Genomic DNA, 11,875 nt, shown 5'->3' with positions numbered 1-11,875 from the left:
CTCTCCTGTCTCCTCATCTCTCCTGTCGCCTCCTCCCTCCTGTCTCATCCTCCTCCCTCCTGTCTCCTCCTCCCTCCTGTCTCCTCCTCCCTCCCGTCTCCTCCTCTCTCCTGTCTCCTCCTCCCTCCTGTCTCCTCCTCCCTCCCGTCTCCTCCTCTCTCCTGTCTCCTCCTCTCTCCTGTCTCCTCCTCTCTCACATCTCCTCCTCCCTCCCGTCTCCTCCTCCCTCCTGTCTCCTCCTCCCTCCTGTCTCCTCCTCTCTCCTGTCTCCTCCTCTCTCCTGTCTCCTCCTCCTCCCTCCTGTCTCCTCCTCTCTCCTGTCTCCTCCTCTCTCCTGTCTCCTCCTCTCTCCTGTCTCCTCCTCCCTCCTGTCTCCTCCTCCCTCCTGTCTCCTCCTCCCTCCTGTCTCCTCCTCTCTCCTGTCTCCTCCTCTCTCCTGTCTCCTCCTCCCTCCTGTCTCCTCCTCCCTCCTGTCTCCTCCTCCCTCCTGTCTCCTCCTCTCTCCTGTCTCCTCCTCCTCCCTCCTGTCTCCTCCTCTCTCCTGTCTCCTCCTCCCTCCTGTCTCCTCCTCCCTCCTGTCTCCTCCTCCCTCCTGTCTCCTCCTCCCTCCTGTCTCCTCCTCTCTCCTGTCTCCTCCTCCCTCCTGTCTCCTCCTCCTCCCTCCTCCTCCCTCCCGTCTCCTCCCTCCCGTCTCCTCCTCTCTCCTGTCTCCTCCTCCTCCCTCCTGTCTCCTCCTCTCTCATGTCTCCTCCTCCCTCCTGTCTCCTCCTCCCTCCTGTCTCCTCCTCTCTCATGTCTCCTCCTCCCTCCTGTCTCCTCCTCTCTCCCATCTCCTCCTCTCTAACGTCTCCTCCTCTCTCTCCTGTCTCCTCCTCCCTCCTGTCTCCTCCTCTCTCCCATCTCCTCCTCTCTAACGTCTCCTCCTCTCTCTCCTGTCTCCTCCTCTCTCCTGTCTCCTCCTCCTCTCTCCTGTCTCCTCCTCTCTCACGTCTCCTTTTCTCCGTCTCCTCCCTCCGTCTCCTCCCTCTGTCTCCTCCCTCCCGTCTCCTCCTCTCCTCCTCCTCCCTCTCGTCTCCTCCTCCTCTCTCCTCCCATCCCCAGTGTGTTGGGACAGACGGCCTGTCATCCCACCAACCCCCCAGGCCGCGTGTAACTGTTCCGCAACAGTAAGTGACTTCCGGGGTAGGCCTGATTGGCCCCGACAGGCACGTGACGCGGAACTTTCTCTGCCGCGCGGCACGCTCCGCGGAGCGGAGCAGCAGAGCTTGCAGAATGATGTAACCGTCCAAATCCGCTATGACTCTCATTCGGCGCTTTAGCTCACCTCGCAGAGCAGCGGTCCTGCGATCCTGCGGTCCGTTGTTGACGAGTTCGAATCCCATCGAATTTATTTTTTTTAACGTGATTTTTTTTTTAACGTGTATTCTTTCGCCGGTTAAGGTTAGGCATGGTTAAGGTTAAGGTTAAGGTTAAGGTTAGGCATTGTTTCGGAGTTGGTTAAGGTTAGAACGGTTAAGTTTAGGCGCTGTTAAGGAGCTGGTTAAGGTTAGAGTTTGTGTTAGAGAATGGCAATATTCTTTCTATGGTTAAGGTTAGGCATGGTTAAGGTTAAGGTTAAGGTTAGGCATTGTTTCGGAGTTGGTTAAGGTTAGAACGGTTAAGTTTAGGCGCTGTTAAGGAGCTGGTTAAGGTTAGAGTTTGTGTTAGAGAATGGCAATAGACAGCCTATTTCCGCGCGACAGCTCTCAGCAGCCTCGTTGCGCGTCCTGAGTTTGCCGCGTCACGTGCCTGTCGGGGCCAATCAGGCCTACCCCGGAAGTCACTTACTGTTGCGGAACAGGTACACGTTTCCATTTGTCTAACTCAAGGGAGTTTTAAAGATATTTAATGAATGCATAATAATAGTTTGCTGTGGGCGGCTACGTGGCGTAGTGGGCAAGGCGCTCGCCACAAATGCGGAGACGCTGGGCTCGCTTGTTCGAGCCCAGCGCTCCACATTGCTTTCAGTTTAGCTGGTCGTTCATACTAATACACATTGGCCGTATTAGGGGGTGGGAAACTGATGGGTGGGGATCGGGCGTTGTGGACAGCGACTCCTACAGGTCAGTTGGTGCGCCTGCGCAGTAGAATCAGGAAGTGTCGGGGGCAGCGTGAGCCTCCCACGCGTTACTCCTCGCCACTGAGAGATCGAGCTGCGCAGGTGAAAAGATGCGACTTGTGCTATGTATGACTTAGTCCACATTGCAGCCGGCTTGTGGGAGGCAAGAAACAGCGTTCGAGACAGGGGAGGGTTGAATTGGATGATACGAAATTGGGATGGGAGGAAATATAGAAAATGGGAGAAAAAGTGGATAAAATAAAAATAATAGTTTGCTGCTCCCATCTTGTACAGTGACCAAATGCAGGACAGCATGCAGACAGTAAACTAACACTACTGTACAATATGTAAGAATAAGGTTTACAACTTTACATAATGTATAAATTTGATCTAAATATAGTAGGTCAAATAGGCTATTTAATGACTAAGCAGCAACACGGCAGAACAGAAGTTTCAGAACAGAAACTGCTGGCTGTTAGGAATTATGTCTTCACAGTTGTTACTGGGGACCTTGATGTGACCTCTCCCAAAACACAGATTTGGTCAATCCGAAACAAAGGTTTCAGCACATATGGAGAGTGCGGCCTTTTGAGTAATGCATCTCCTCGCTGCTCAGAGCCTTCTGACAAAGACGATGCTCATAAAACGTGTGGCATGTCGGAGAGAAATTCACTTGACTTCGCAAGATCCACGCTGCATCAATTTCTCTGCTCCTTTCCGCCCTGCCGGTCATGACTGAGAGCAAGCCCTCCACAATGGCATTCGACGGGGATGCTTAGAAGCAGATCAATAACCTTCAGGATCATCCCCGACCTCACTCTTGACAGTCGCTCCCATCTCCAACACTTCCCTTTGATGCCATAGAGCGCAGAGGCCAATGTTAACATACTTAAACTGCTGACAGCAACACGACTTGCATTAGTCAGCAGTGCGTCCTCTCTGTCCCGGGTGAGAGAGGACATGCCGCCAATTGGGGGGGGGGGACGCCGGTCTGTAGGGTGAGAAATACATGTATTTATTTTAATGTTAGCGTACGGCATACAGCTCCCACTGCTGAGGGGGTGCTTCAGAACAGCGGATGGGACCTGTTTGAGAGGGTTCACAGCGAGGACATCGATGGACTCTCCCGTTGTAGTACGGACTACAGGAGAGCATTGTGCTCACCGAGAAGGTACACTGCTTTCCCAACAATAAGCCCTGGATTAATGGGGACATTTAACTCCGGCTGGGTAGGACAATGATGGCTCACAGAGGCGGGGGACACAGAGGGGGGCAAGGCTGTCCAAAAGGAGCTCATAATGGACCTTAGAGCAGCCAAGGACAGCTACAAGGATAGACTGGAGGGTACGTGTGTGTGTGTGTGTGCGTGTGCGTGTGTGTGTGTGTGTGTGGCTGTCGAGGGGCCCCCGGAGCGTACTTGTCTTTAAACAGGTTTCACCATATGAGCCCCCCCCCCCCCCCCACACCTGCACCGGTGCCGTGGGCAAGGACTGACTTGGCTAACTGCTGGAGAACTGTTTGGACAGTTCTGGACTTTTAACTACTGAACCTGCACGGACTCTGGCGGACAAGAACTCACATAATATTTGTTTGCATCTTAAATCTTATTTGTATATGCACATTTATTTGTATTGATAACCCTCTTAATCTGTTTATTTATACCAGGGTAAACACTTAGTATGGAGTATTGTATAAAGTAGACTTTATTGTAAAGTAAGTAAGTAAAGTTACCGGCTCAGTGGCCTTGTGGGTAGAGTGTCCGCCCTGAGTTCGGGAGGCTGGGAGTTCAAGCCCCGGCCGAGTCATACCAAAGACTATTTAAAAATGGTACCCATAGCCTCCCTGCTTGACACTCAGCATCAAGGGTTGGTTTGGGGGGAAGTCCTTGCGACATACTAGCGTCATGTCCAAGGGGTGTACTTGTACATCAAGCTGCCTCACGCTACGGAAACAGGAGATAGGCTCCTGCCCCATGTGCCGTTACGGCTCGAGAACCATTGGTTCTCAAGTAAGTAAAGTAGACTTTATACAATACTATACTAAAATAGTAGGTTAGCTATATATTTGAACAGAGGGTTGAGGATAGAATCTGCATTATTATACCAAGGTGGGCTGTACATACGCATATAGTGATATTATTGATAGATATATATGTTTCACACCTTTATCTTTATTTGTATCTACTATATTTTTGTATTATTTTCTTATATTTTATCACCTTATCACCCTGCCTGTACCTCCCCTCCCCCCTCCCCTGTGCTGGTATGAATCCATAATTTCCCCATGGGGATTAATAATATTATCTTAACCCTTTCACTGCCGCACTACCAAATGGTTAACCCTTTCACTGCGACAATACACAGAAGGTTAACCCTTTCACTGCCACACGACAGCCGGTTACCGTCGGTTGTGTGATAGTAAAGGGGTAACCTTCTGTCGTGTGGCAGTGAAAGGGTTAATAATCTGCTTGATTATCATATTGATGAAGTATTACAGTATCTTTATGCCTGGCTGTTTACCTTTGTTTTCTCTCTCTCTTGCCCCTCCCCTCTCCATCCATCTCTCTCTTCCTCTATCTCTCTCCACCTCCCCTCATCTCTATCTCTTTCTCACTCAATAATTGTGCCCTCTCTCCCTTTCTCTCTTCCTTACCCCCTATCTCCTCCTATCTTTTCTCTCTCTCTCTCTCTCTCTCTCTCTCTCTCTCTCTCTCTCTCTCTCTCTCTCTCTCTCTCTCTCCTCTCTCTCTCTCTCTCTCTCTCTCTCTCTCTCTCTCTCTCTCTTTCTCTCTCTCTTTCTCCCTTTCTCTCCTCTCTCTCTCTCACTCTGAATGAAATGACAATACAGTTTATGATGTGACTACCAAGTATTTAATCAATCATCCAGCAGCAGGCTTTCTCCTCCAAGCTTTGAGGAGGCCTGATTAATATCACTCAATCATTCATCACCCCCCCCTCTCTCTCTCTCTCTCTCTCTCTCTCTCTCTCTCTCTCTCTCTCTCTCTCTCTCTTCTCTCTCTCATCTCTCTCTCTCTCTCTCTCTCTCTCTCTCTCTCTCTCTCCCCCCCCCTCTCTCTCTTTCACATCACTGCATGGCAATGCTATTGTGTTTCACGCTTAAGAAAGAAAAAACAATTAAATGTCACAGTTGTCAGGTAAGACTCCATACACAGACGGCGTTTGATTTGCACACAAAACTAAATCAGAAGAAGAGAGCCGGATCTCCCTGCAATGTTTTTCAACCCGGTGAAGCTGCAGTCATTGAAATAACTCGAGGTATATAATATAATGCATGTGGTGGTTCAGTCTGCACAGTCCCTTTGTGTGTCCAAGGAAAGCAACAACTGTGATTGGAGGATCAAGGACAGAGCGGCGGGGTTTGAGATAGATCAATAGCAGTGTGTTGCAATGTGGGAGACGGATAAGAGCTATTTCTCACCAGCTCTGCAACCTGCTGTTCTGCACCACAAACTAACCAGCTCTGCAACTGTTCTGCAGCACAAACTAACCAGTTCTGCAACTGTTCTGCAGCACAAACTAACCAGCTCTGCAACTGTTCTGAACCACAAACTAACCAGCTCTGCAACTGTTCTGCAGCACAAACTAACAAGTTCTGCAACTGTTCTGCACCACAAACTAACAAGTTCTGCAACTGTTCTGCAGCACAAACTAACCAGCTCTGCAACTGTTCTGCAGCACAAACTAACCAGCTCTGCAACTGTTCTGAACCACAAACTAACCAGCTCTGCAACTTGCTGTTCTGCAGCACAAACTAACCAGTTCTGCAACTGTTCTGAACCACAAACTAACCAGCTCTGCAACTGTTCTGCAGCACAAACTAACCAGCTCTGCAACTATTCTGAACCACAAACTAACCAGCTCTGCAACCTGCTGTTCTGCACCACACACTAACCAGCTCTGCAACTGTTCTGCACCACACACTAACCAGTTCTGCAACTGTTCTGTACCACAAACTAACCAGTTCTGCAACTGTTCTGCACCACAAACTAACCAGCTCTGCAACTGTTCTGCAGCACAAACTAACCAGCTCTGCAACTGTTCTGCAGCACAAACTAACCAGCTCTGCAACTGTTCTGCACCACAAACTAACCAGCTCTGCAACCTGCTGTTTTGCAGCACAAACTAACCAGTTCTGCAACCTGCTGTTTTGCAGAGACGTTTGTCAAGGATTTGCACACCTTCCGAAAAGGTACTTTTTAAATGGTGTGATTTCATGCAGTGTGCCCTGCATAATTATTTCCAAGTCACAATATCACAAATCCAAAGTCAACTCTTATCAAAACGTATCAAATATAACTGAATACATCTTTGATTGTATAAACCGAAGGCAAGTTCTTACCATGCTCATCCAGCAGTATGTTGTCTGGTTTGATGTCTCTGAAAGAGGAACAAACAGAAACAGAAAACATATTGACATTAGTTTTACTGACCATTCTTAAAGGTATAATGAGTAGGATTATGCCAAAAAAAAACTATGTATATACTCATACTAACATAATCCCTCTCAATCATCATGTTAGACTAGAAGTCCTTATCTATCTAAGGATAGGTTCACTTTTATTTAACCCACAGTGCTAAGTTTCTCAAAACCCAATGTGTAGATAGATAGGCAGTGAGAACAGCATATCACCAGGGTTATCAAGCGGGCACCTCCCTTCACCAGTGTGTCGCCAAGTCAGGCCCACGACACCTCAAGCATCCTAGAAGCACTCCCCTCCATGCTAGCTCTCATTGTACATGACACCCACATGCACAGCTCCTTGTGTATATTATCCTCATGTCCAAAAACAGAACTATTCCTGATAACAATATTACACATTATGAAACAGAAAAGGAATACTTTTACCCTTTGTTTACTTTCCCTCCTGAATCATAAGCTTAATTTAGGGTGTCTGACTCATGTTTGCCTAAAGGCCTACCTCCTCTATATTTCTCTCCCTCACAAGACAAATTACATTCTGAATTCACCCGTACTCTTCTGCTTTCAATTACTGCCGCTAGGCTTTTCAAAACCTGATGTATTGAAATATCGACCTTGAGAAAGTCTTACGGCCTGAGATAATATGCCTCAGAGTTGCCAATACTATCAGTAAAATTACAGCCTGTACTAGTCAACGTCATTCCAGCCAATGTTTAAACAGGTAAAAAAAAAAACTTGATTGTCTATGGCTGTGGGGACATTTTGGCTGGTTCTGGGAACATAATGAGTTAGCAGCTAAAGGGGAAGTGCACTCTGGGCAGGGCTGTACGCTAAGCTTTTTCACTAGGGGGCACACTTGCCCCTAAATGAGAAATTTAGGGGCAAAGAATATTTTTTAGGGGCAAATTTTTAAATAACTATTTTACCATTATAGTAGGGCTGGGCGATATGGCCTCTAAATGATATCGCGATATTTTGACATTTCCTCTAAAGCACTTAAAAATGCTTGATTGAACCCTTTGATGCATACAGTCACGCCAATATGATGATTATAATAAGTCCCTGCAACATATGTTTGCATTATTAAACCATGAAGATGCTTTAAAAAATTATTTAATGAAAATGTACTAAGAGTAGTCTACTGACACACTAATAAAAAATAATTATTTACATCTAAGACAATTTATATAAAAACTCTTGGGTGCCTTTTACACAGTACTGTGTTTTCTATCCACTTTAGCCCAAACACACACACACACACATATATATACACACACACACACACACACACACACACACACACACACACACATATATATATATATATATATATATATATATATATATATATATATATTATATATATATATATATATATATATATATATATATATATATATATATATATTATATATATATATATATATACACACACTACTGTGAGAAAATAATAATCACACAGACTTAATGATTTTAGAATATTTCAGATAATGAAATTAAATGTTTATATCATCAACTATCCAGTTAGTATTTATACTGTGTGTAACATTTGGCTACTTTAAATCATTGAATGTAGAGAGAGAGAGAGAGAGAGAGAGAGAGAGAGAGAGAGAGAGAGAGAGAGAGAGAGAGAGAGAGAGAGAGAGAGAGAGAGAGAGAGAGAGAGAGAGCGAGCCCCCCCTTCGGGTTTTGATCGTCTAAGCTGCCGTAGGTGATGACGTCACACTCGAATGTAAACAGGAAGAGATGGAGACACACAGAGATGGGAATTGAATGATATACAGAAACGAATAACCAATAAATATGAAGTTATGTTTAAACTTCTGTTGTCAAGCGTTGTCAATATAACCCACCCCCTTTCCTCACGAATGGAACTAGTCTTGTGGAGTCCCTTGACCTTTGCCGTTTTCCAGGGTTAGCAGAGATCGCTAGTTAGCTTAGCATAATCCTAATGGAGACCTTGGTTAGAAGCTACCGTTAGCTCATTGCTCGTGTCAATTAAATTGCATGTTATTAAAGGTCCGCGCTGGTCTGTCTAATAAAATTACAACCGCAACATTATATACATTTACATTTAGTCATTTAGCTGACGCTTTTATCCAAAGCGACTTACAAGTTCTGTACGACAAGCCATCAGGAAGGGCACAACTCTATCAGCTGAGCAACAATGTTCATCAAAGTGTTGAGTGCTACAGTGTAGGTTAGTTTATTAGGACAAGTGCATGACAGTACGGTTAGTTAGGGTTAGATTTTTTTTTTTATTGTTTTTTTTTTTTTTTATTCAGATAATGGTTGAAGAAGTGCGTCTTTAGTCGACGGCGAAAGATTGGACGTGATTCGGCTGTCCTAACTGGGGTGGGTAGTTCATTCCACCATTGTGGGGCAAGGACTGAGAATAGGCGACTTCTCTTTGATGACCCTCCCGGAGCTTGGATAGGAGTAGGTCTGAGGCGGCCAGAAGATGCAGAGCGTAGGGGTCTTGAGGGTGTGTAGTTAGAGACCATTGACCGGAGGTAGGCGGGAGCGGTTCCCTTTGCCGCACGGTATGCTAGGTCGAGGGCCTTGAAGCGGATTCGTGCAGCAATGGGGAGCCAGTGCAGGTCCCTAAGAAGTGGGGTGACATGGGCCGACTTCGGTAGGTTATATTATATTGCACTGTACAGCCCTGGTTGTAGGCTAATGTTTTACTACAATTTGTATGGATTAATTTAGGAGTGAAATGCGAATGAAGGGTTGAAATCACCACTCGCAAGCTTGCCCCCAGATATTATTTTAAACTTGCACGGACCAAATTAGGGGGCAATTTGCGATCATATCATCGCAGTGTACAGGCCTGCTGGGTCTCTTGTATTTATAGAAAGGTTGCTTTGCTACAGAGTAGAATGAGCGTACAGCCAGCTCGTCAGGCCAGAGATACAGCCCTGAATTCCTGAACGTGCTTCAGCTTCCTGCAAAGGACTATAGATGGCGAAAGAAATCTAGCCTATCAAACAATCACAAGGAGGGGAGGGGCTGAGTATTTACTTCTGATTAGAGAGAGAGAGTGGCAAGCTGATCGAGAGAGAGACGGTCGAGGTATCAGGAGCTCAAATGACCCAACGATATGTATCCAGAACTGAGTGAGTTAAGATGTCTGGCTCAAATTAGCACCTCTGTTTCTGAGCAGAGAACGCTTTGGCACAGCCACACAGAGAGAAGGAATCAGTTATGCCTCAATCTGATACATTAGTTTAATGTTGCTTTGTGGTGGAATATCCATTTACGGTTTTGTTTAGGGTAGGGGTTAGGGTAAGGCAGCGCTTAGGGATAGGGTGACTGCTTAGGGAATGAATACAAGTCAATGTAATGTCATCAGAACACTGAACACTGATCTCTCCACACACAAGCACACATGAACACACATACCACACATCCTCACTTGCACTCTCTCGCACACCCCACAGTACAAAAAGGTCACTTTAAAAACACAAGTGTATATTTGTATATTATTGTATATAGTACTCATTACCTTTATTTCTTAGGCTTAGCATTGTATTTTATTCTTATTACTTATTATCATGTATATTCTATTTTTATTGTCTATTCTATTTTACTTGTATTTTTGCACAATCAAGGCAGGCATGGCCACCTTCATTTCACTACATGTCTCGTGTATGTATGTGACAAATAAAACTCTTGAATCTTGAATCACATGTATAGCTAGAGGTGGCACGTGGTGTAGTAGTTAACACTGTCGCCTCACAGCTAGAAGGTCATGGGTTCGATTCCCGCCTGGGGACCAGGATCGCTCACAGCTAGAAGGTCATGGGTTCGATTCCCGCCTGGGGACCAGGATCGCCGTGTTGCCAGTTACCCAGGTGGGGTATCTCCCGGGCCTTTCTGTGTGGAGTTTGCATGTTCTCCCCGTGCTCGCAAGGGTTTCCCCTCCCGATAAGATAAACCCAATGGAAAAACATGCACAACAGATCGCTAACGCTGTCGCGTCCCTGACAAAGACGGACAGGAGCACTTGGATTGGTCCCCGGGCGCGGCGCACACTGCATCCCTCGTCTGCTCCCGGCTGCCCTTGGGGGAAGGACGACGGGATGGGAGGTGCAGAGAACATTTCGTCAGCGACTCAGTGCATGCATGTGTGTTCCTGTGGGTCGCCCATCGCATGTGCGACAAATAAAGACTTCTTCTTCTTCTTCTAGAGGCCTACCGTGTGTGTGTGTGTGTGTGTGTGTGTGTGTGTGTGTGTGTGTGTGTGTGTGTGTGTGTGTGTGTGTCATCATATCTTAGTAAGAAAACAATGAACACAACTAGATGGCCAATAGAACCACTACAGTCACCAGAGGTCATGTTCCAACGCTGATGAAGCACAGCGCCTGTCAAATAACATCTAAATAGGCTTCTTCAACAGAAACGAGAAAAGATGACCAAAGAGAAACAGCAACATCAAAACAGCTGACAAATCAATAACAAAAACAAATGAAATGCCAAGAGGCGGATCATCAGTTCCTAACACACACTGGCAGACAGGACATTATTTTGGAAAAATGATATGAGGATGTGTGCACATTTGCCTGTGTGTGTGTGTGTGTGTGTGTGTGTGTGTGTGTGTGTGTGTGTGTGTGTGTGTGTGTGTGTGTGTGTGTGTGTGTGTGTGTGTGTGTGTGTGTGTGTGCGTGCGTGCGTGCGTGCGTGCGTGCGTGCGTGCGTGCGTGCGTGCGTGCGTGCGTGCGTGCGTGTGTGTGTGTGTGTGTGTGTGTGTGTGTGTGTGTGTGTGAGAGATCCAAGTGTTCTGTCGAGACGAGAGAAGAAGAGTGATGAACAGCCAAGCAGAACACTACAGACAGAAGTTTGACTAAATGTGTCGCCTTCACTCAGGGAACTGCACTCCCTGCCGGCGCTTTTCAAACATCTTCACAGGGAATGCAAATGTTCCAAAATAATCCCCCCCCTGCCTTAAGACTAAACTGGTACTGAGGCACATTTGAGATGCAGTCGACGCATTTGAGATGCAGAAGGTATTAGGTATTAGTATAGTATTAGTATATACTACAGTAGGTATTCATGCGACTGACCTCATTTGTTTCTCAAAGAAGTAAATCAACTTTATCCTGGTATCCAAATCTTATCGTCAACTGAACCCTTGTGCTGAAGAACCATATAACTCCGTTCTGAAATGTCTTGGACGGTCCATGTGTTTGCAGTTTGCAGTAAAGTCAATCCAAATCAATGGGGTGTGAATGTGATACATCACCAGACTGTACTCAATCTCTGCCCGTTGACTATGACCGAACAACGTCTCTCACTTACCATTTTTAGATAATAAATTTCACTATGCTGGGGGGG

General features: G+C 46.2%; 1 protein-coding gene across 1 annotated transcript in view; it reads right to left on the bottom strand.

Annotated features, from left to right (window-relative positions):
- Window positions 1-11,875, bottom strand: part of stk32a (serine/threonine kinase 32A) — a gene marked incomplete at its 3' end in the record, with an annotated part of 257,623 nt that overhangs the window by 115,211 nt on the left and 130,537 nt on the right. Inside the window, exon 3 of the mRNA XM_084319706.1 lies at window positions 6,458-6,495. Coding sequence (XP_084175832.1) covers window positions 6,458-6,495 — 38 coding nt within the window. The remainder of the gene's footprint in view (window positions 1-6,457; window positions 6,496-11,875) is intronic.

The sequence above is a fragment of the Notolepis coatsorum genome (genome assembly GCF_963971535.1).
Source record: "Notolepis coatsorum genome assembly, chromosome: 8".
Classification (NCBI taxonomy): Eukaryota; Metazoa; Chordata; class Actinopteri; order Aulopiformes; family Paralepididae; genus Notolepis; species Notolepis coatsorum.
The sequence above is the reverse complement of the archived record's forward strand: the minus strand, read 5'-3'. Positions and strand labels throughout refer to the sequence as shown.